Raw genomic sequence first — 25,955 nt, 5'->3', positions numbered from 1 at the left:
TTACTGAGAACTACCGTGTACAAAGCATCATGTTAGCCACCTGCAGCTGTGGATATGTGAAAAAAAATTTCTATCTTCCAGAAAGGAAAGAGGGAATATCAGAGGTGAGGAAAAAGACTTACTTTCATTGATCATATACACTTGTGTCAGACACTTGTTCGTGGTAGTTTATTTAATCCTTATAGTAATTATATGAGGTGGGAATTATTGCCCCCATGAGGAAAGTATAGTTCAGTGACATGTCCCAAGTTGCAAATTACTTAGTTGGTAATATGCCAGGATTTGATCAACATTGATCCAATGCTGAGCCTGTTACACTGTCTGGTTTGTGAAGCTCCTAGTTGAGTTAAAGATTCAGATGCATATAAAAGGCTAGAGATTGAAATAATCATGCCAGCCAGAATAGAGACTGTTTGCTGAAAGAATACAGGGACAGTCAGATTACTTTAGTACTTGGTTTTGACTGTGCTCATAAGGAAGACTTTCTGTGGAAGAAAGGGGAACATGTGTACACACATATGTACACACACATACCCACATACACAGCTCATCTGCTTGCAATGTTTAAATTAAGTGAATTTTAGTTTCAGGTAGTGATTGGTTTTGCCAAACACTCTCTAAAATTAAATGTATGATATGATAAATTGGAAGCAATTTATTTATATGTCTATTTGTGAAGAAATTGAAATTTTCTTCCTTCTAGCTAATTGTAACATGTCCCAAACATTGTTGCTTTTTAATTCACCTGCCTAAGAATACATAACAGTGGAAAGACTCTTCCTGATTCTAAATAGAGGTTGGTTTGTTTATTCAACAGTTGTATGCTCAAGTAGCTCACACTCTCTTCAGGCCAAGTTGAAACCAGAGCACAGGAAAACAAACCACCTCGGTACAGCTGCCTCCCTCCATGTGACCTGCAGAGGCAGCCTCTGAGTCATGACCTCACCTCTAAGATCACCCGCATTTCACTTGCATAATGAAATATACTACCGAAGCAAGTGCACTAGAGGAGCCAGCTCTGAGCTGGTGGTGAGTGAGGACTACCAGCAGTTGTAAGCTCTCTGAAACTATTGTGAGGGTGCCCTGCGTCACAAAAAATGAGAAGAAAGCACCACAAGGAAGCTAGGTTTCCCTGTGAATATCCACCCACCAGTGCAGTGCAGGAGTAGCTTCCCGGCTGCTTTCTTAACATTAGGGCTAGTTCCTAAGGTGAGAGCCCCTCTGTAAGAAAATACTTAAATGCCATGGCAGGACAAGAGCAGAAAGACCCCTCAAGAAATAGGAGTGCCCAGAGAGGAATCCTTCTTGGCAGTGATGCCATCAGAGAAGATACCCTTTAATACCAAATATTATATATAAATTCAAATGATGACTACTTCTGGAGAAAAGTAGATGCTAGCCATGTTGCTAGTGGTAATTTTGATAGTTAATCTGGGGTAAATCTAGTTAATCTAGATCTTCAACCCTCTGAGGTTCCTACATAGCTTTGGCATTTTCTGACCTGTTTATATTCAGGAAATCTGAGAAAATGATGAGGAAGATGAAAAGCATGTTCATACTTTCAGAAATAGTTGTGTTTCTAGTTTAAGAAATAAGAACAGAATCATCTATCACAGTTGCTGTAAGTGGTTTAAACATTTCATAAAGGAAACAAAAAGACAGCTCTCATCCATTTCCCTGCCAGTCCAGTGGTTAGGGCTCAGTGCTTTCACTGCCGTGGCCCGGGATCAATCAATAGTCATGGAATTAGATTCAGCAAGCCACATGTGTGGCAAAAAAAATAAATAAATAAACGCAAAGTCTCACATTGAATTTTTTTTTAAGTGGATGTTTATTTTTTTGGCTGTGCCGAGTGTTAGTTGCAGCATGCAGGATCTTTGTGGCATCATGCAGCATCTTCCATTGCACTGCTTGGACTCTCTAGTTGTGAAACTCAGGCTCCAGAGCGACAGGCTTCAGCAGTTGTGGTGGCTCAGTTGCTCCGTGGCATGTGGGGATCTTAGTTCCCCAACCAGAGATGAGACCCACATCCCCTCCATTGCAAGGCAGATTCTTAACCATTGGACCACCAGGGAAGTCCCTCACATTGGATTTTAAAAATCTAATTATAATTGTGGAATCTGAGTTTTTTGTGTCATTTTCTCTTTACCTGTGTTTGAAATATTCCATAATAAAATGTTTTCAATTCTGTTTGTATCCATACCTATATAGAGAGTAAAACATTATATATATATATATGTTTATTTATACTTTTTAGTAAAAAAAAAAGTGCTGCTTTTACAAGCTGCTCTTAAAATTACAAACAAAAATATATGCTGCTTTTACAAGCTACTTTTAAAATTACAGAGAAGGATTATATATGGGCACCATGTTAAATGAAAACTCCTAGGATATAAAAATACGTGTAGTAGATAAGTACTCACATGTGTATGGTACACACATACACACACACAAATACACCAAAATGTTAATAATGGGAGATTGTTATTTATATGTATTTTTATTTTACAGGTGTTCTACAATAAATATGGTGCTTTTATAATCAGAAAAGTACTTTAAAAATAAAGGATCATGAATATGTGAAAGAATGAATAAAAGATAAAGTTTATTTAATTTGTAATTGATGTATTTATAGGAGCAATAACCATGGCTCTGCTGGAAAACCTGGTGGCAGGAAATATATACATTGTCAAGATATCTGCATCCAACGAGGTAGGAGAAGGACCCTTTTCAAATTCTGTGGAGCTGGCAGTTCTTCCAAAGGAAACTCCTGAGTCAAATCAGAGGCCCAAGCGTTTAGATTCTGCTGATGCCAAAGGTCTGTATGCTGCCGTAATCACTGATTTTCCTAAAGAAAAGAAAATACCAGTGTTTTTTTCCAGCTCCCCTGTGCTTTATTTCTGCTCTTACCTTGGCCATGTCCCTAAACCCACACTCAGCTCCTTGAATTGTTGCTTGTGAGGTTCACATGCTGTGAAGCTGCATGGCTCTGTCTGCACTCCTACATGGAGACACACTTACCTTAGAATTTCCCTCAGTTTGCAGATCACTGTGTCCCAGTAACTTCTCCTTCCAGCTGTGCACCCACCAAGACAGATGAACCATACCACCTGTGAACTGATGGGAGTAGGCGTCCAGGGAGGTCCATGGAAATAAACAGCAGTGGTGGTTGTGGTGTCCAAGCTAAGGAGAGCATGGTTTTCATTAAGAGTTTTCAACACACACACATACACACACACACAAACCAACAACAAACAACCTTTCCAGAGAGAAAGTTGTTTCTCTCCAGAAAACAGTTGGAAAAAATATCTTTAAAGAGCCATTGTCACTCCAGTCAGGGCATCGTCCTTCTGTTTTGAAGGAAACTGGGGCCCCCTGTGACAGAGGACTAGATGCTTCCTTTTCCTCCTCCCTGGGGAGGTGTGCCTGTGTGGTGATGCGGGGTGTGGCAGGGACAGCTATAATGGAGGAAATGCCAGCTGAACTGGGCAGGATTAAGGGCACTTAGTTCTTCCGAGGATAGCCATTCAGTACTGTGTATGTCTTGAGGGGAACACTGGGGAGGAGAGAGAGAGACAGAGAAAGGCAGGGCAGTCAAATTTAAGCTCAGGAAGGAGGTAGCCATAGTAGCTGCCCTATCATCAGGGAAAGCTGAGGGCAAAGCTCATATGTGCTTTTCAGATACCTTGCTAGTCGAAGTGTCTAGGGACCAGCAGCCTGACTATCTCCCAGGAACTTGTCAGACATGCAGAATTGCCTATGGGCTTTACCCCAGACCTCGTGAATCAGAATCTGCATTTTAACATATCCTTTAGTGACTGTTATGCACATTAAAGTTTGAGAAGCACTACTATATGAAAATACATAATGAAAACTTATCGTGAATATACAGATCTGCTTTTAAGGTAATATGATATGAAAGGTATCTTTGACCCATCAATGAACATCTTTGCCTTGTGCCTTTTAACATTAAAAATTTTGAACTGATGTTCATATTTGATGTAATATCTAGAACTCATATTTAGAATCTTCAGTATGAGAAGATGAGCCAATTTTAAGTTCCCTGATAAAAGAGTAATACATCTCTTTTGCTTAGACACGGATACTGTCAAAAGTTTTCCTATGAGAGGAAGACAAATTATTGAAAAGCTAATATCTAAGAATTATGATATATGGGGCCATTTATTTTTTTGATTGATTCTGATACATGTACTTCCCCTTCTAGTTTATTCAGGATACTACCATCTGGACCAAAAATCAATGACCGGCATTGCTGTAGGTGTTGGCATAGCCTTGACCTGCATCCTCATCTGTGGTCTCATCTTGATATACCGAAGTAAAGCCAGGTGTGTTTCCATTGCTAGAGATGTTGAGGTGATTAACATTTAAATTATAGTAACCACAGAAACAAAATCAAGTGCCTGTTAGAGGAACTGGGATTTTCCCACTTAAAAATGAACGTTTTATTACTTGAGTTCTTGCAGCTATATAGAGATGTGCTTACTTTGGAAGATTATTCTCTCACCATTTGAAAAAAATTGCTGTGCCAACAAAATATTCTTAAATTAAGACCTAGTTTCTTCATTTCCTTGGTATTTTGAGAAACACAAAGTATATCCTTTGGCTTTTTTTTTTTTAATGATATGCTTAATCTAATGTATCTCTTGATTGGAGAATTCCTTACTGCCTGGACTATTTTCATATTTAAGTAGCCTGAAATGTCTGAGTCACTTGAGAGCTCTACCCTCACCACCACAGGACACATGGTTGGGATTCTCCAGACATGGATTAAAAGAAATGTAATAGCTGGGGATTAGTTCTCTATAAACTCTTTGTCGGGCAGTTTTATCTGTGATTTTGACTTCAGCTAAATTCTCAGCATTCAGGGAATTTGTCTGTTTCTATACTTTTATATTTTGACTTTTGCCTTCATTTATTTTCTTAAAGTTCTCTATTAAAAAAACTGAAGTCAAATACACATCATTTTTAGGTAATCTCCATCACTAGACTCTCTATTATTAGAGGTTTTCCAGAATTTATTCTCTATGGTTTTGGTACTTGTGCATATAAACACAGTATGCACAAGTGTGTTTCATTTTACTGTTCAAGTTTCTTGTTTCCCAAGAACTTTTTAATGAAATCTTTCTGTATTTTGTTTTAGTGATGCCTGGATTTTGCAGAAGTGCTGCTATAAATTTTTCATCATTAATTGTTCTGTTAGTGTGAAAGTCTGCAGACCTGAAGGAGAACATGTAGATTTTAAAATTTATAATTTCTACATAAATTATAAATAAGCAAAAATAATTAATAGTACTTTGTAAATAAATATTAAGGCTTTTACTAAGTATTTGTAAAAAGTAATTTTATATAAACAGACATTGGGGCCAAAAAACAATAAGAAACTTTCTTCCATTTTAAAAGTTTGCGTCAGTGAGTTGGAGTTAAAATCTAATCATTCCTAAGGATATTTGATAAACAAGCATTAAGGAAGTCCATTGTTTGTAAAGTTGTGAATGTCCCAGATTTCACCAAGTTTGGTACATTTTCCTTTCTCTTTCTGTGGACTTAGAAGAATTCCTTTTCATGCAATATTTCAGGAAATCAACTGCCTCCAAGACAGCCCAGAATGGAACTCAGCAGTTACCTCGTATCAGTGCCTCCCGAGCCAGTGGAAATGAAGTAGGGAAGAACCTGGAGGGAGCCATAGAAAATGGAGAGTCCTTAATGCCAATGATCATGCCAAATAGCTTCATAGATGCCAAGGTACTCTGAGCTGACAGGCTGTGGTGCTGCATAATCCTTCCCACCATTCATCTTCTCTTTATGTGTAAAATCTTACCAAAAAATTTTATGTTAAATGTATTATGTCCATAGTCCACATAATGAAATGTGAAACCATTTCATTCAGATTCTTTCTTGCATACAATATTTGGGGAGAAGAACATAGGGTAGATAAAAGAATAAAAGATGAAAAAGATAAATAAAAAATGAGCAAGTAGCCTAAATTCAGTTAATTTGGATCATATGGAGCTGAGATGTCATAAATAAGGGCACCAAGGTTATCAGTCCATATTTACTATAATTTGGATTGTTTTGGATATACTGGATGGAACATTTTTCATTAATCCATTCTAAATTTAGTTTATTTGATTTTAGGACTAAATGGAGCATCAGAATCTTCCAGATATAAATTACATTTTTAAAAATATGAAGTATCTATATAGGTGTTTCAAGATCCTTCTCTTCATGGCCTTAGGAAGTTGGATACAGTAAAGAAATGTCATTGGAGGATGTCATTTCATGTCCTTTCCACTGCGGGTAGTAGTGGTACAGTGATAAGCATTATGAACACCAACTGAAAATTATTTTTAGTCACATTGCAGCATAGATATTGTGCATTATTAAATAGTTCTCATAACCAGCATGTTATAAATAAAGTATCTGCAGACTGTAATTCAGCTCAAGCCAGTCCGTGGCCTGTTTTTGTATGCCCATCCTGAGCTAAGTATAATTTCTACATTTTTAAAGGATAGTTTGGGGATGACAAAAAAGGAGGAAGAGAAAATGAAGCAGAGGCCGTGTGTGTTCTGCAAAACCTAGGACATTTACTATCTGCCCTTTTACGGAAAAAGTTTGCCAAATCCTGTTATACATTCTTCTTATCCAACCCTTCCCCAAAATTTAGAATATCAAAAATATAACAGGGAAGTTTCAATATTAAATTTTATACAATTAAATTTAACAAATGCAGTTTACATGTATCTAGCTATCACGGTGCTATATATGATACATACAATGGGTAAATAATAGTGAATTGATTTTTGCTATTCCTGTTTTCTATTTTGTTACAACTTAATTTAGCTTTCATTTTCTGATAAAAACGTAAGCCGTTTAACTTATTTCAAACTAATCTAGAACATCAGAACCTAAAACTTTTAAATAAGCACAAAACTACGAAAATACACTATTGTTCTGTTATCATTAACTTGGAACTAGACATGAGAAAGGACTGAGGACAAGGGAAAAGGGGAGGAAGACATGGGAAAGAGACAGAATCTAAAGTGAAGGAGGCAGAGCACAGTTGGGGGTCTGAGTCAAGCAGAGGCCAGTGTAGAGGCCAGGTCTCTGACTTCCCTTGGATTATTAGCCCAAGAGTTGATCCCCTGTCTGTCGTCATTTTGTTGAGGGTATGCAGATTCATTTTTTAAAAAAAATTTTATAGCATTTAAAAAAAATTGATTATTTTTGACTGCTCTGGGTCTTCATTGCTGTGTGTGGGCTTCCTCTAGTTGTAGCAAGCAGGGGCTGTTCTCTGGTGTGGTGTGTGGGCTTCTCATTGTGGTAGCTTTTCTTGTTGCAGGACATAGGCTCAAGGCTCACAGGCTTCAGGAGTTGTGGCTCGCAGGCTCTAGAGCATAGGCTCAGTAGTTGGTCTGCAGCATGTGGGATCTTCCCAGACCAGGGATCAAACCTGTGTCCCCTGCATTGGCAGGCAGATTCTTAGTCACCAGACCACTAGGGAAGCCCTGTGAGTCCATTTCTATCTGCCTAAATCCTTCTTAAATTTTTCAGTCATGTGGAAAATTTGAAAAATAATAAATGCACAAATAATTGTCAGTATCTTTTCATAGTTCTGTATATCTTGCTGTATATTTTTGTTTGGCCTGTCATTTGAAAATAAATTTTGGGATTATTACACTTCACTCCAAATACTTCAGCATCTCTCTTAGGAATAAACTTATTATATCTTTTTTATCACTAACAAATACCCCATATTTGTTGTGTGCCACTGTGTAAAAGAAGAAATAATAATGTCTGTGATCATATTTTTCCTTTAACATCTAAAAATTTTGTGTACTTGTAATAAACTGAAATTTTCCTCGTTTATATCTACAGGGAGGAACTGACCTGATAATTAATAGCTATGGTCCTATAATTAAAAACACCCCTAAGAAAAAATGGCTCTTTTTCCAAGATTCTAAGAAGATAAAAGCTGAGCAGGTAACTCCCCTAAATGGGAAAACTCTTTCAGTACTCATGGTGTGTGAGATGATAATTTTAAAAAGAGGAAAATGTAAATGAGTGGTTTTTTTTTTTAACTTCGGTATTCTTTCTGGATGTGATTTTATTAATTTGGGGCATGACTCTATGGAAAGCCATGGGGATTGATGATTGACATGACAGTTGGAATTGTAATCAGAGCTGTGGTTTTCAGTGGGGGCTGGGGGCTAATGGAGAAAGGGATGAGGCAGGCGCCTGCATCAAAATCACTGAAGAAGGCTTCTGACACCTCACTTGCCTCGGTAATTCTGATATGTTCCCACTGCTCGGAGAACCACTGACAGTTCCTTTGTGATGATGAACTTTTCACCCACATACTCCATCGATTTGCTATCTCAGAATATATGAAATATGTAAAACCAATTTATTATTTTTCAGAGCACTCTGTTATCACTGATGGTGTTTTATGTATTTTTACCTAGCCTCAAAGAAGATTTACTCAAGCGGTCTGCCTTTACCAGCCAGGCACTACCATACTAATCAGCGATGAAGACTCCCCCAGCTCCCCAGGTCAGACAGCCAGCTTCCCAAGACCCTTTGGTGTTACAGCTGATACTGAGCATTCAGCCAACAGTGAAGGCAGCCACGAAACGGGGGATTCTGGAAGGTTCTCCCATGAGTCCAATGATGAAATACACCTGTCCTCAGTTATCAGTACCATACCTGTAACCCCCAGTTCCTTCACCGGCAGCAATTTGGGTGGGGACCCCTCGGTGAGAAAGTGTGAAGAGACTGCAGTGCGGTCGGGTGCTGAGCAAACTTCCTCTTCAGTTTCTCAGCCAGCCCCTGCCAGGCTTTGCTTTGAGAAAAAGGATTTTCCAATCTAGACAGCCACATCCAGGTATTCTCACCTGTAAGTCTGTTCGAAGGACAATGAACAGGGAGCCAAAGCCTTTTGTGAAACTCTTGGTATCTTGGTATCTTACTGGGTATCTCACCTTTTTTGAATGTTTTTTTTTTTAAATCTTTAAGCTCACGTATTTTGAATGTTTCATTGTCAGCAATGTGAAAAGACAGTCAAGGTGTTTGACTGGATTATAAAATATATCACTGGAGCAAAGGGAAGACTTTTGAAAGCCCCTTTGCTGACTATCTACCTCAGTTTGCCAGAGGGCAAACTCAGAAGACAACTTTGTTACCTCATTCGTTGTGATAGTTGATCTCAGCTACATAAACGATGATACTTCCTAGTAGCGTTTTGTTTTCAGTTGCTGTATGTGTCATGTGTGTGATCCAAGGAGTCATATAGGTAGGTGAGTAAGAATGTTTATCTGAAGCTCTGAGTTAAAACAATAACAACAAACTATGACCTCTGCATGGTTTGGATCATTTAACACCTCTAGCTGTGAGGACTGAAACCACTGAGAAAAGTGGGCTGTTTGACTTTATTGAATGACCAGCACACAAAAAAAGTGTATCTCTTCTGAGAATAGAACTGTTCAGTAGCATACAAGGAACCCTCTTGTATCAAGGGCTTCTGTGCTGTGGGCATTGGAGTCGGAATGCTTTATCTGCTGTGTCCCACACCTCAGCCTGCCTGGAAGCCGTGCCTTTTCAACCTGTTTCTTTGCCTGACGGTTGGCCAAAGTCTGCACTGTCTTAGTTTGCAAAGCAGCCTCAACCTTTCCAGAATTAGTTGCAAAACAGCTTGCAGAAAACAGATTTTTAAAGAAAATAAGTTAGAGTTTGCAGTTTTCTTTTGTATAAATCCCAGCTTGGTGACCCAGGTCTCCTGCATTGCAGGCGGATTCTTTACCATCTGAGCCACCAGGGAAGCCCAAAATGGGTAAAAAAAAAAACTTTCATTAAATATTAATGAGTATAAATGCAACAGTAGACAGTGAAATGAACTTGAGGTTATCACGGTAACAGTGCCTTCCATTATATATTATGAAGTTCTTTGCCTTATACTTTTTTAATATTCACGAAGTTGTTCAGGATAAGAGTACCAAAAGTTGCCTTAAGAGTTTCTTGGATTTCATCAATAACTGTTTTAAGGTACAGTGTTTTATCAAAGCATTTGGGTTTGTTTTCATGCAGGTTTTGTTGGGATAAGTATTCTGAGCTCTACTAACTTGTTTGTATTTTCTTGAATCCTTAAGAGAATTTGGTACCCTGTTTAATCTTCCTTCAGTGTCGACGCTGTGAACGAGGAATGCTAACTCCAGTAGTTAGTTAATCCTCTTGCCGTTTGAAATCCGTAAACTGTTTACTTAGCCACACAGAATAGGCCTTCTCTCAGTTTTAAGACACTTACCTATTAGGTGCCCAGCAGTGGGAGATGATAAAGAATTAAACCCATGGTGTAGAGAGGGGATCCTCTTACCTTTGAAAAATATTTCTTCAAATTATCTGGAAATGACTTTTGAGCCTCTTTTTAAAAGAAATCTTTATCCCCCTTGAAACCTTTGTTTATAGACTGGGGATGAGGCCATGTTAAATGGTGTTCTAAAGACAAAAAAATATTATTGGATAATAGTCCCATCTCTGCCATCTTCTTTCCCAGTATCTGGTGATACAACATTTTTTGGTTGTTTTTCAATCTGTAGTTTTGTGCCAAATTGGATGTGCTCAGAAGCAGACCACCATTAAGTGCCAGTTAATGCAGTTCTGAACTAAATTCACAGTCCTCCATTTAGTTATCTAAGTATGGGCTTCATGGCGAAACAAAAAAGCAGAGCTTTAGGTGAACAATCTGAGGCAAGGAAAAATGCTGCTCCTGCCTTTATAGCTCCTGTTTATACTACCTCCTTTTAAAGTTATTCTAGTGTTATTTTTTTTTCCTGTACTCAGGGAACATTTTGTTACTTTTGAGCTGCCTCATGGAAGCATGGGCAAATTGACAGGGTATATCTTTGTGGGCTTGTAAGTAGAAAGTATGTGGGGCCAACTTTTATCAGTATCTAAAAGGAAGGAGTACAATGAGTTCATTTTATTTTTTTTAACTTTTGTTAAAAGGCAAACAAAATCTATAAAGTTGAAACATCATCCATCCTGTCTAGGAAGCTATTCATTTGAATCATTTTAAAAGCCTAAAATTGATAATTTGAAGTCCTTAAGGAAAGTATTTTGTTTTGTTTTTGATGAATAGGCCCATAGTTATTGTAGATCTTTAGGCTGTAACTATTTGCTAATTATTTACCAGTATGTTTTTTACTCTTTCACTTTTTCATTTTGTTCTTGTATAAGATTTTTTCATAATAATCTTGTTACCAAAGAAGTTTCAGTAGAGAGTGAAAATTCATCTATGATTTCCCTCCAAATTGAATTAACTAGAAACATCTATAGGTATGAAGCTTATACAAGTAGATACTAACCCAGAATAATAGGGGTTATATTGATTGTTATAGTTAATTAGACTAGTAATTTTAACTACCTTATTGTTACCAGAGCATTTAAAAGTTCTTCACCAGCAGATAGTTCCAAAGAATTTCAAGTGTAATTTTTTTTCTTCAGCAAGTAAATCTTCAGCTACACAGTATTATAGTATTTTGAAATTGTTGAAACTACTTGTTGGAGAGGAAAAAATATCTTTTCACCAAAGACAAATATTTTAGTATCATTGAATAAGATATTTAGTATACACCAAAGACTTCTTTTTATTTGGCCAAAGCTAGCTTCTTTGAAGTCTTAAGTGTGAAATTGTAACTGAAATGTGAAGGTTCTCATTCATCTTTCACAGTGGTGTTACTTCATGGTGTTTCACTCTGAAGGGGCTAATATGCAAATAGTAACTATTTTCTTTTCCAAAGACTTTTTTGCTATAAGTACTAATACATGCATGTCATTTTTATGCCAAATATTACAAGATACTGCTCATCAGTATTTTCATACCAAAGACCATTTAAGTATATAGATTAGCCTGTAAGTAAGTAAAGATGAGCAGATTTGAAATAAATTTATTTAGAGGCTGATAGAGACTCTAGCTTTAGTAGCAAAGGGTATCAAAGGGCTAAGTTTACATAATTAAAAGCAATACAGTTATATTGGTATTTATCAGTGTTTTAATTCATGTGTTTTTTATCAGCAAGTTTTTAAAAAACCAAAGATAAATTTAAGGTTTCCTCCACATATAGGCAGATTTAGTTGTACATTAAACTGTTGTTTCTTGTTTCTATGTCAACCAAACTTGTCTCTCCAGAACCGAGTCTATATACAAACAGCATACAAAGGGACTTTCCATTGAATCTGCTGATTCAACCACAGGATGTTTTTGCCAAATGATGTGATACTTTCCTAAGCACCTTGAGTGTGGGATGTCTACAGAAATATCAGCAGGCTCTTCCATTGCAGAGCACTGTGGCAACCCCTGAATCAGCCTATGCAGCCTTCCTCCTGCTTAACGCATTACCTGGTTTACTCTGAAGGCTTGAGGCAGTCACTTAATAACAAGAATGTTCTCATGCCTGGAGAGCAATGGGATATAACAAGGAAATGAATCATATCAATTTTCAAGTGGCTGTTCTTTGATAGATGTGCTCTTTGAAGTTGTTCGTGAATTGACATATTTTAATTGCAACAAGGGAGCTTGCTATTTCAAACTTCAGTGGAACCATGGGTAAAACAAATATCTTGTTCATGAAATACAGAGTTTTATATTTTGATTAGCTTAAAAGTAAGGACACAACTTTATCCACTAAGTGGCTTTAAAAAATTAGCCTTGGCACATCAGGGAAATTAGATCCTCAGGGAAGTGCTTTTTTATTTGCCTTAGCTTCAAACAAGAGTGGTGCCAACCTTGGGAACAATGACAGTGATTTGCATTGGTTTGTCTTGCCTTTGTTAAGGACATTGTGCTTGCCCATGTTGACGACTCAGGGTCATTGTTCAGGTCCATGAAGACAACTTTGGAGACAATTGAGTCTCACAAAAAAGATGGATTTGAAAGTTGTTTTTTTTTAATGCTAGAATATCCAGATGTGGTTCCACCTCAGCAGTGGCTGTCATGATTCACATATACATTTATAGTTCATTGAATGTAAAATTTTTAATAGTGAGTGTAAAAAAAAGTTCCAGTATATTGGAAGAGTCATGATTTAAGACTAAACATGTATTTTGTAGATTTTGTTTCTGACAGTTTGCCACGTGGGTCTCTGATAAAACTGCTTTGGTTTAATGGTCATAATTTCTGTGAGCACAGAATAGAGGGTTCTGGAGATTACCATACACAATCAGTTGTCTAATTGTGAATTTTATTGATGTTTAGAAGGACACATACATAGAATTGTGTGAAGCTGATTTATGCTCAGGACGTAAGATTGCAGGCTAATGCAATGTGTATGTTTGGAGGCTTTAATCTTCTCAGGCGGTTTCCCCTGGTAAGCTTTTGAAGGCGTTTAAGATTAACAGGACAGTCTTGCATTTTTACCAGACAGATACTATATTATTTTCTTGCTATTGCTATAATAAATTACCACAAAGAAGGCCTTAAAGCAACACAGATTTATTATCTTACAGTTCTGTAGGTCAGAAGTCTGACACAGGTCTCAATGGGATAAAATCAAAGTTCATTTCCTTGTCTTTTCTGGCTTTTAGAAGTTGTAGATCCCACTCTCTGTCTTCAAAGTCAGCTACATAGCAGCTCTCTGACCCACTTCCATTAACATATCTCTTTTTCTGACCCTAACCAGCAAAGGCTCTCGTATGTTAAGGACTCACTTGATAAGATGGGGTCCATTTGGACAAACCAAGAAAATTCTTTTTTTTTTTTATTAGTTGGAGGCTAATTACTTCACAACATTGCAGTGGGTTTTGTCATACATTGATATGAATCAGCCATGGCTTTACACGTATTCCCCATCCCGATCCCTGCTCCCACCTCCCTCTCCACCCGATTCCTCTGGGTCTTCCCAGTGCACTAGGCCCAAGCACTTGTCTCATGCATCCCACCTGGGCTGGTGATCTGTTTCACCATAGATAGTATACATGCTGTTCTTTTGAAATATCCCACCCTCACATTCTCCTACAGGGTTCAAAAGTCTGTTCTGTATTTCTGTGTCTCTTTTTCTGTTTTGCATATAGGGTTATCGTTACCATCTTTCTAAATTCCATATACATGTGTTAGTATGCTGTAATGTTCTTTATCTTTCTGGCTTACTTCACTCTGTATAAGGGGCTCCAGCTTCATCCATCTCATTAGGACTGGTTCAAATGAATTCTTTTTAATGGCTGAGTAATATTCCATGGTGTATATGTACCATAGCTTCTTTATCCATTCATCTGCTGATGGGCATCTAGGTTGCTTCCATGACCTGGCTATTATAAACAGTGCTGCGATGAACATTGGGGTGCACGTGTCTCTTTCAGGTCTGGTTTCCTCAGTGTGTATGCCCAGAAGTGGGATTGCTGGGTCATATGGCAGTTCTATTTCCAGTTTTTTAAGAAATCTCCACACTGTTTTCCATAGCGGCTGTACTAGTTTGCATTCCCACCAACAGTGTAAGAGGGTTCCCTTTTCTCCACACCCTCTCCAGCATTTATTGCTTGTAGACTTTTGGATAGCAGCCATCCTGACTGGCGTGTAATGGTACCTCATTGTGGTTTTGATTTGCATTTCTCTGATAATGAGTGATGTTGAGCATCTTTTCATGTGTTTGTTAGCCATCTGTATGTCTTCTTTGGAGAAATGTCTGTTTAGTTCTTTGGCCCATTTTTTGATTGGGTCATTTATTTTTCTGGAATTGAGCTGCAGGAGTTGCTTGTATATTTTTGAGATTAATCCTTTGTCTGTTTCTTCATTTGCTATTATTTTCTCCCAATCTGAGGGCTGTCTTTTCACCTTACTTATAGTTTCCTTTGTAGTGCAAAAGGTTTTAAGTTTCATTAGGTCCCATTTGTTTAGTTTTGCTTTTATTTCCAATTTTCTGGGAGGTGGGTCATAGAGGATCTTGCTGTGATTTATGTCGGAGAGTGTTTTGCCTATGTTCTCCTCTAGGAGTTTTATAGTTTCTGGTCTTACATTTAGATCTTTAATCCATTTTGAGTTTATTTTTGTGTATGGTGTTAGAAAGTGTTCTAGTTTCATTCTTTTACAAGTGGTTGACCAGTTTTCCCAGCACCACTTGTTAAAGAGGTTGTCTTTTTTCCATTGTATATCCTTGCCTCCTTTGTCAAAGATAAGGTGTCCATAGGTTCGTGGATTTATCTCTGGGCTTTCTATTCTGTTCCATTGATCTATATTTCTGTCTTTGTGCCAGTACCATACTGTCTTGATGACTGTGGCTTTGTAGTAGAGTCTGAAGTCAGGCAGGTTGATTCCTCCAGTTCCATTCTTCTTTCTCAAGATTACTTTGGCTATTCGAGGTTTTTTGTATTTCCATACAAATTGTGAAATTCTTTGGTCTAGTTCTGTGAAAAATACTGTTGGTAGCTTGATAGGGATTGCATTGAATCTATAGACTGCTTTGGGTAGAATAGCCATTTTGACAATATTAATTCTTCCAATCCATGAACACGGTATGTTTCTCCATCTGTTTGTGTCCTCTTTGATTTCTTTCATCAGTGTTTTATAGTTTTCTATGTATAGGTCTTTTGTTTCTTTAGGTAGATATACTCCTAAGTATTTTATTCTTTTTGTTGCAATGGTGAATGGTATTGTTTCCTAAATTTCTCTTTCTGTTTTTTCATTGTTAGTATATAGGAATGCAAGGGATTTCTGTGTGTTAATTTTATATCCTGCAACTTTACTATATTCATTGATTAGCTCTAGTAATTTTCTGGTAGAGTCTTTAGGGTTTTCTATGTGGAGGATCATGTCATCTGCAAACAGTGAGAGTTTCACTTCTTCTTTTCCTATCTGGATTCCTTTTACTTCTTTTTCTGCTCTGATTGCTGTGGCCAAAACTTCCAACACTGTGTTGAATAGTAGTGGTGAGAGTGGGCACCCTTGTCTTGTTCCTGATTTCAGGGGAAATGCTTTCAATTTTTCACCATTGAGGGTGATGCTTGCTGTGGGTTTGTCATATATAGCTTTTATTATGTTGAGGTATGTTCCTTCTGTTCCTGCTTTTTGGAGAGTTTTAATCATAAATGAGTGTTGAATTTTGTCAAAGGCTTTCTCTGCATCTATTGAGATAATCATATGGTTTTTATCTTTCAATTTGTTAATGTGGTGTATTACATTGATTGATTTGCGGATATTAAAGAATCCTTGCATTCCTGGGATAAAGCCCACTTGGTCATGGTGTATGATTTTTTTAATATGTTGTTGGATTCTGTTTGCTAGAATTTTGTTAAGGACTTTTGCATCTATGTTCATCAGTGATACTGGCCTGTAGTTTTCTTTTTTTGTGGCATCTTTGTCTGGTTTTGGAATTAGGGTGATGGTGGCCTCATAGAATGAGTTTGGAAGCTTACCTTCATCTGCAATTTTCTGGAAGAGTTTGAGTAAGATAGGTGTTAGCTCTTCTCTAAATTTTTGGTAGAATTCAGCTGTGAAGCCATCTGGTCCTGGGCTTTTGTTTGCTGGAAGATTTTTGATTACAGTTTGGATTTCCTTGCTTGTGATGGGTCTGTTAAGATCTTCTATTTCTTCCTGGTTCAGTTTTGGAAAGTTATACTTTTCTAAGAATTTGTCCATTTCATCCAAGTTGTCCATTTTATTGGCAGAGAGCTGCTGGTAGTAGTCTCTTATGATCCTTTGAATTTCAGTGTTGTCTGTTGTGATCTCTCCATTTTCATTTCTAATTTTGTTAATTTTGTTCTTCTCTCTTTGCTTCTTAATGAGTCTTGCTAATGGTTTGTCAATTTTGTTTATTTTTTCAAAAAACCAGCTTTTAGCTTTGTTGATTTTTGCTATGGTCTCTTTAGTTTCTTTTGCATTTATTTCTGCCCTGATTTTTAAGATTTCTTTCCTTCTGCTAACCCTGGGGTTCTTCATTTCTTCCTTCTCTAATTGCTTTAGGTGTAGAGTTAGGTTATTTATTTGGCTTTTTTCTTGTTTCTTGATGTAAGCCTGTAATGCTATGAACCTTCCCCTTAGCACTGCTTTTACAGTGTCCCATAGGTTTTGGGTGGTTGTGTTTTCATTTTCATTCATTTCTATACATATTTTGATTTCTTTTTTTATTTCTTCTATGATTTGTTGGTTATTCAGAAGCGTGTTATTTAGCCTCCATAAGTTTGGAGTTTTAACAATTTTTTTCCTGTAATTGAGATCTAATCTTACTGCACTGTGGTCAGAAAAGATGACTGGAATGATTTCAATTTTTTTGAATTTTCCAAGACCAGATTTATGGCCCAGGATGTGATCTATTCTGGAGAAGGTTCCGTGTGCACTTGAGAAAAAGGTGAAGTTGATTGTTTTGGGGTGAAATGTCCTATAGATATCAATTAGGTCTAGCTGGTCCATTGTGTCATTTAAGGTTTGTGTTTCCTTGTTAATTTTCTGTTTAGTTGATCTATCCATAGTTGTGAGTGGGGTATTAAAGTCTCCCACTATTATTGTGTTACTATTAATTTCCTCTTTCATACTTGTTAGTGTTTGCCGTACATATTGCGGTGCTCCTATGTTGGGTGCATATATATTTATAATTGTTGTATCTTCTTCTTCTATTGATCCTTTGATCATTATGTAGTGTCCTTCTTTGTCTCTTTTCACATCCTTTATTTGAAAGTCTATTTTATCTGATATGAGTATTGCGACTCCTGCTTTCTTTTGGTCTCTGTTTGCGTGAAATATTTTTTTCAGCCCTTCACTTTTAGTCTGTATGTGTCTCTTGCTTTGAGGTGGGTCTCTTGTAGACAGCATATATAGGGGTCTTGTTTTTGTATCCATTCAGCCAATCTTTGTCTTTTGGTTGGGGCATTCAACCCATTTACATTTAGGGTAATTATTGATAGGTGTGGTCCCGCTGCCATTTACTTTGTTGTTTTGGGTTCACGTTTATACAACCTTTCTGCATTTCCTGTCTAGAGAAGATCCTTTAGCATTTGTTGAAGAGCTGGTTTGGTGGTGCTGAATTCTCTCAGCTTTTGCTTATCTGTAAAGCTTTTGGATTCTCCTTCATATCTGAATGAGATCCTTGCTGGATACAGTAATCTAGGTTGTAGGTTATTCTCTTTCATTACTTTCAGTACGTCCTGCCATTCCCTTCTGGCCTGAAGGGTTTCTATTGATAGATCAGCTGTTATCCTTATGGGAATCCCTTTGTGTGTTATTTGTTGTTTTTCCCTTGCTGCTTTTAATATTTATTCTTTGTGTTTGATCTTTGTTAATTTGATTAATATGTGTCTTGGGGTGTTTGGCCTTGGGTTTATCCTGTTTGGGACTCTCTGGGTTTCTTGGACTTGGGTGGCTATTTCCTTCCCCATTTTAGGGAAGTTTTCAGCTATTATCACCTCGAGTATTTTCTCATGGCCTTTCTTTTTGTCTTCTTCTTCTGGAACTCCTATGATTCGAATGTTGGGGCATTTCACAGTGTCCCAGAGGTCCCTGAGGTTGTCCTCATTTCTTTTGATCCTTTTTTCTTTTTTCCTCTCTGCTTCATTTATTTCCACCATTTTATCTTCTACCTCATTTATCCTATCTTCTGCCTCCGTTATTCTACTCTTGGTTCCCTCCAAAGTGTTTTTGATCTCATTCATTGCATTATTCATTTGTAATTGACTTTTTTATTTCTTCCAGGTCTTTATTAAACATTTCTTGTATCTTTTCAATCTTTGTTTACAGGCTATTTATCTGTAACTCCATTTTGTTTTCAAGATTTTGGATCATTTTTATTATCATTATTCTAAATTCTTTTTCAGGTAGATTCCCTATCTCCTCCTCTTTTGTTTGACTTGGTGGGCATTTTTCATGTTCCTTTACCTGTTGGGTATTTCTTTGCCTTTTCATCTTGTTTAGATTGCTGTATCTGGAGTGGGCTTTCTGTATTCTGGAGGTCTGTGGTTCCTTTTTATTGTGGAGGATTAACCCAGTTGGTGGGATTAGACGATTGGCTTGTCAAGGTTTCCTGGTTAGGGAAGCTTGCGTCAGTGTTCTGGTGCGTGGAACTTGATTTCTTCTCTTTGGAGAGCAATGGAGTGCCCAGTAATGAGTTTTGAGATGGGTCTATGTGTTAGGTGTGACCTTGGGCAGCCTGTATGTTGATGTTCAGGGCTATGTTCCTGCGTTGCTGGAGAATTTGCGTGGTATGTCTTGCTCTAAAACTTATTGGCTCTTGGGTGGTGGTTGGTTTCAGTGTAGGTATGAAGGCTTTTGGACAGTCACTTATTACTTAAAGTTCTATGTAGTCAGGAGTTTTCTGGTGTTCTCAGGTTTTGGGCTTAAGTCTCCTGCCTCTGGATTTCAGTTTTATTCTTCCTGTAGTCTCAGGACTTCTCCAACTATACAGCCCTGTCTGTAGCCTCTGTGGTCTCCAGCCTCTTGGATGGCAGTGGCAGTTCCCCGGATGGCCAGGCTTTCTTTGCTTTTTCTCTGTCTTGGTTGAAGTCTCTAGGCCTGGGCGAGTGGATTCTCCTGCGGAGCCTTCCCCTTGGTGGGCGGAGTCCTCGAAAATTCTTAACTTAATCACATCCTTAGTGTCTTTTTTGCCCTGTATGGTAACATACTCAGAGTCCTGGTATTTAAACTTGAACTTCTGTGGGTGGCCATTATTTTGCTTACAACAGGTACATTATTTCTGTAGAACTCTGATCCCCATAAAATGTCTGTTGCATTACAGAGATTGGAAGTGTGAAGTCATGTGTCCCTTGGGGATCTTCAAAATTTCAAAGGTATGAAAACCTTGGCTTATCGCCTATCAAATGTACACATTAAGCTTTCTCTCTAAATCAGTTGCAAAAACAATTCAACGTGAAACTTTTTGAATACGTACTTTGTGAATTAACATCTCAGTTCCATCTGTTTAACAGGAAAGTTTCATAGTATTTGGCTCTAAACTTTACGGAATTTCATCAGAAATTTTTGAAACCTGTTCTTATTATAGTTGAGCTTTGTCCTTTTCTCTTAAGTGATTGTTAGGGTAGAGTGGAGGAAAAGACCTCAAACATAGGAATTCAGAGTAGATGAACAGAACCATGCTCAAGTTCATTCTTCATTTCCTTTTAAAAGCATTTTGCAACATGCACACCTTCTGACTTTTTTTTTTTTTTTTTACCGTCTGACTTTTAAGTCAGGCTTATTTCTTCAGCTTCATAAGCCACTGTTTGGTTTTCAATTTGATATAGCTTCTTGATTTTCCATGAGCCTCAGCTAGAGCCTCCACTTAACCTTATCAGCATGTACAACTCCTGGGAAATTTTATCTTTCTTGTAATTCTTTTTTGATGTCAATTGTTCCTTTTCCTAGAAAGCTTTAGATTCCACTGCTGTAGTTTGTTCTGATTCCTGGGTCATGTCAATCAAGCCTTCTTTCAGATATAAAGGATAGTTTATAATTCTACCCTAAGTTTTAGCATTTCTTCAATGAACAAGATAAAGCTTTCTCCATTAAGAGGTAGGGCCTGTGATGATGATATGAGTAAGGTTAAGAGTGCTGGTCATTTTTCAGCCACTTCTGATTCTATTCCTTAGAAAGGGATGTGCCATTTACTGAGCATACATCATGTGCCATGCATATGCTTCAGCCATGCATACTGCTACATTCTACAGAGTAAATAGTATCTCCATTTTAGAGATCAGGAAGTAGGTTTAAAATGCCTAACTTGCCAAAGATCACAGCTAGTATGGTGCTTAGCCAAGACACAAACCCAAGTTGGTCCAAATGCAGCATTTACAGTATTTCTACTGTGATACATCATCTCAGCTGAGACATGATATTTAATTACCTAGGCTCATGGTACCTTCCACTCTGTCAGCACAACCTGTCCACATAGTCATAGGCAACCAACAGAGAGAAGTCTGTCTTACTTACATCCATTTATTCACAGGAGGAATTTACAGGGGCTATAACTCACTCTTTGTCATCTCCTAACCACCCTTCTTTTCTCCTTTGACACCATCAATTTCTCTTAGAACTGAGTGTGAAAACTGATGCTTAGGCCTAGAGTTGCATTAAATAAGGGAGATATAGTTTCTGGAGCCCTTAACTATTCAGGCCCTTCTTTATTAGACTAGGTGTTCAGAATTGCATTTTTATTTTTTGTAATTTTCCTGTTGTCCCCAAATCTAAGTAGAAATTTATTAACTGGAAAAAGCCAGGCAGGCCTGTAACCAGTCATCCCTGTTTGCTAGATCTGAAGAGCATAGGTGTTATTTGAATTCAACCTAATTAATATAGGAGGGAGCAAAGTTGAAGGAGAATCATATAGTAGAACAAGTATAACATTAGTCTTTGGCACACCTAAATTCTAGTCCTTGACCATTTTGAAAATTGGTAGGAAAAAAAATCCTTAACTCATTTTTTGTTCCTTTTATTCCATACTTGGTTGTGCAGAATGAAGCAGTAGTACTTTGAAAACTTAAAAGTGTAAATAATTAGAATCCTAAAGTCATTTCTTTTCAGCTATGAAACATATCTTAATAGCTTTTTCTTTCTTTACCTGACAGCCTTTCCAATTACATTTGCCTGTGCTACAATGAAAAATGCTTTCGTTTTCAATATACACACCAAAAAAACTACCAGAAGAAAGTGGGGGATAACAGATGTAGACAGGGATTTAAACACTCATCTTTAATGTAGGTAAATCTATATGCTGAACAGGGGGATTTACAGTGTTTTTGAAAGTACTAAACATGAAATCGCCTTACCCTAATTTAAATCTTTTATTTTTTGATATCTTGGCTTTTAAAGATTTAGGGAGAGAGTCAAATATCCCCAGAGGGGTGGATGGGTAAGGACAGAGTGCATTTTTAGGATTCTTCTCTAACAGATCTACTTTTTCAAGATTATGGGGCATTTCCAAATTTCTTTAAACTGTTTGGAATAAATTTTAGGGTAAGACATACTGGCATCTAATTCTAGTTTATTCAAGTCAGCCTTTAAGGCTTATTGACAAGAATTACATGATTATCTTTTTTTAGAGAAAGGAAATATTTTCTCTAACTTTCTTGAACCAGCAAATATCACTCTTAGTATAACCCATGGGATTCTGAACTCCTTTCTTGATTTACTTGTTTGTGTCTTATAAGTAGTTCATGGTATATAGACATAGTCATGATTTATAGATTTTATCTTTAAAATTTACATTACAGAAGTTTGTTTTTCTGCAGAACTATCTTTAAAAATAACAGCTAAAAATACTTAAAAATTTTTACCTGAAACATTTTTCTCCCTTTTACCACATTCTTTATTCTGTTTGCAAATGAAAATGATTACCAATGATTTAACATGAGCCTGTTAAAGAAATTTGCAAAGCCTTAATTCACACACATTGCCTTAGCCTATCAGTAGACTAGAGGACATATATTAAGTTTGTCTGTCTGTTGCTGTTGTTGGACAATATTTTATGTCTGTGTATGTGCGATTTTTTTTCTATTTTCTTCAAAGATGTGAATTAAATGAAAGTGTGGGAGCCAGCTGTTTATTGTTTCATATCATGGGTGTTCTGGATCCTTTCACTCTGTATACCATTTTCTTGTAAGGGCAGCATTTGCAGACTAGCTAATGGACTCTAGAGCTGAGCTATTTTAATTTTATACTTGACTCAGGGGATCAGCTCTGTGAACTCCATTGCATGAAGAAAGCAAATGTTTGCCTTGATTTTGAATGTACTTTTTTAATGTCTTCTTAAAACATATTTTGCTTAATAATGTGGGTTTGTTTTCTTTTTCTAGCATCATAGTAAATATTGCCTAGTACTTTTCCCATCCTCAGGATAGTTTATATACTATCCTACAGGTCATGCCAAAAATGAATAAAAGTTTAAATGCCAAAATGTTTATGAAACTGCTGTCTAAATACTGATTGATTGCACAGTTTAAATAAAAATTTTCCTTAGTTAAAAAAAAAAAAAGAAAAAAAGACATGTTTTCTTTTACTTTTCACTTTTCTTTTGGGTGATAGAGAATGAAAACTTTGAGTTTATAAAATTGATGGCTTTCATATCCTGTGATGGGATGACTATAGAGTCTACTCCAAGCAGTAGGAATAGAGCTGCGAGAAATATCGATAACCTCAGATATGCAGATGATACCACTCTAATGGCAGAAAGCAAAGAGAAACTAAAGAGCCTCTTAATGAGGGTGAAAGAAGAGAGTGAAAAAGCTGACTTAGAACTCAGCATTAAAAATCCGAAGATCATGGCATCTGATCCCATCACTTCATGGCAAGTAGATGGGGAAAGGGGGAAACAGTGACAGATTTTATTTTCTTGGGCTCCAAAATCACTACAGATGGCATCTGCAGCCATGACATTAAAAGACGCTTGCTCCTTGGAAGAAAGCTATAACAAACCCAGAGAGAATATTGAAAAGCAAAGACATTACTTTGTTGACAAAGATCCATCTAGTCAAAGCTATGGTTTTTCCAGTAGGTATATGTGGATGTGAGTGCTGGACTAGAAAGAAAGCTGAGCGCCAAAAAATTGATGCTTTTGAACTGTGGCCTTGGAGAAGACTCTTTAGAGTCCCTTGGACTGCAAGGAGATCCAACCAGTCAATCCTAAAGGAAATCAACCCTAAATACTCATTTGAAGGATGGATGCTGAAGCTCCAATACTTTGGCCACCTGATGCGAAGAGCTGACTGGAAAAGACCCTGATGCTGGGAAAGATTGAGGATAGGAGGATAAGGGGGCATCAGAGGATGAGATGGTTGGATAGCATCACCGACTCATTGGACATGAGTTTGAGCAAACTTCTGGAGATAGTGAAGGACAGGGAACCTGGCATGCTGCAGTCCACAGGGTCATAAAGAGTCGGACACAACTTAACAACTGAACAATTACAGCAAGGCATCTTAGAATTGTTTTCATCTGGCATTTATTAAATAACAACAAGGAAAGAGCAATTTTCCCATTCCGGTAGATGACTGCTTACCTTAGAAATAAATAGCCTAAAAGCTATGACTCATCCAGATAGACACATTTCTAATTCAGTTAAAACTTTTGTTTTTTAATATTATAAAAAATGATTGAGAAATATTGAAAGCCTTTCCACTTAAAAAATCTAGAAATAACAGGTAAAATATGACCCAAACAAACTTTGTAAGATAGCTGAATTATTTTTTAAAAGATCTCCTGATTTGGGTAATGAAAGGGGAACTGAAAAATAGAACAGTAGCTTCTCAAAATGACATTGTGCTGATTGGAGGACATGAAAGAAAGAAAACAAGCGAACAAGAAACTATATCAAAAAAATAAGAAAAGTGAAAGTCACTCAGTCGTGTCTGACTCTTTCAACCCCATGGCCTATATAGCCCATGGAATTCTCCAGGCCAGACTGGAGTGGGTAGCTGTTCCTTTCTCCAGGGGATCTTCCCAACCCAGGGATCGAACCCAGGTATCCTGCATTGTAGGCGGATTCTTTACCAGCTCAGCCACAAGGGAACAAGTACATTAAAAAAAAAAAAAAAAGATTTCCTAGAAATTAGGAAAAAAAAAAAGTTGTTGAATTTTTGAAAATCCATTTAACAGCATATCAACTACATTGAATATTCTAAAACTGGAAGATAGATGTGAGGAAATTGTCCAGGATGCAGCACAATAGATAAATAGAAAATAGAAATAAACAGAAGATTCAACATACATCTGACAGTCATTCTAAAGTGAAAGAATGAAGGCTAAGCAATTTTCAAAAAGAATATGACTAAATTTATGAAATCCTTGGATTCAGGAAGCATAATCCTCAGTCTTAAAAAAATCCACAGCAAGATGTCTTTTTTTTCATATTAAGAAAGTCTTGAGTTGTATTCAGCATTTTATCTGAGGCTCTAATGAGAGTAAAAGAAGAAAATTATTATCTCACATTCAATTTTAAGGACTCTTGCAATAGTGAAAGCTCAGAGACTGAAACAATCTTGAATGTATGAAATGCATTGTTTACAATATACAAAAATACCATAAAGATTTTGTATCAAAAGGAGATAGTCTGAATATCTGCAAAGTCTCTCCAATCTGATGACTCTAACAGTCATTGTTCTGTTTTCCCCAATTCTAACCTAGAACTCTGGACAAAACAAACAATACAAAAAACTTTTCTAGGCAAAGGAGTCTCTGCTGCTGCTGTTTTGCTGCTGCTGTTTAGTTGCTAAGTTGTGTCTGACTCTTTGTAACCCCATGGACTGTAGCCTTCCAGACTCTGCCCATGGGATTTTCCAGGCAGGAATACTGAAGCGGACTGCCCTTTTCTTTTCTCACATCAAGATGTGAATTTGGTGAACTGCAGAACATCAAAGACAAAGATAAGAATTTAAAGGAAGTTAGAGGGAAAAAATGATTAATAGATTTCACTAAGAAGATTTCTCAATAAAAGAAGCAAGAAGATGGTGGGATAATATCTTCAAGACATCACACACAAAAAATAACTACAGTGTGGAATTACAGAACTCCACACTGTAGGGAAGTGTATATGAGAAGAAGCAACAATAAGCAGGAGATACCAATCAAAAAGATAACGAGATACTACCCGATACCTACTAGGATGACTAAAATAAAAAGATTATAGTAAGTGTTGACAATGTGGAGAAATTAGGACCCTTTCAGCTTGCTGGTGGGAATGTAAAAGGTATAGCCTCTAAACTATTTAGTTTAGCAGTTCCTTAGAAAGTAACATAGTGTAACCATATGACCCAGCAATTCACTCCTCAGATATATACCCAAAAGAAATAAAACATGTTCGTACAAAAACTTGTACAGGCATAGTCACAGCCGCAGTATTTACAATAGCCCCAACATGGAAAAAACCCAAATATCTACCAACTCATGACTGGATAAATGGAATGTGGTATATTAACTCAGTGGATTTTATTCAGCACTATAAAGGAATTAAGTACTGATAAATGCTATAGCAAGCATG

The 25,955-nt window shown here is 37.1% G+C and overlaps 1 protein-coding gene across 1 annotated transcript in view; it reads left to right on the top strand.

Annotated features, from left to right (window-relative positions):
• PRTG (protogenin) overlaps positions 1-9,667 on the top strand; it is a 136,852-nt gene extending 127,185 nt beyond the window's left edge. The window contains exons 16-20 of the mRNA XM_061158236.1: positions 2,636-2,818; positions 4,226-4,346; positions 5,598-5,763; positions 7,897-8,001; positions 8,484-9,667. Coding sequence (XP_061014219.1) covers positions 2,636-2,818; positions 4,226-4,346; positions 5,598-5,763; positions 7,897-8,001; positions 8,484-8,888 — 980 coding nt within the window. The 3' untranslated portion in view covers positions 8,889-9,667. The remainder of the gene's footprint in view (positions 1-2,635; positions 2,819-4,225; positions 4,347-5,597; positions 5,764-7,896; positions 8,002-8,483) is intronic.
• The last annotated feature ends 16,288 nt before the right edge of the window (positions 9,668-25,955 follow it).

The sequence above is a fragment of the Dama dama genome, chromosome 12 (genome assembly GCF_033118175.1).
Source record: "Dama dama isolate Ldn47 chromosome 12, ASM3311817v1, whole genome shotgun sequence".
NCBI classification, from domain to species: domain Eukaryota; kingdom Metazoa; phylum Chordata; class Mammalia; order Artiodactyla; family Cervidae; genus Dama; species Dama dama.
The sequence above is the reverse complement of the archived record's forward strand: the minus strand, read 5'-3'. Positions and strand labels throughout refer to the sequence as shown.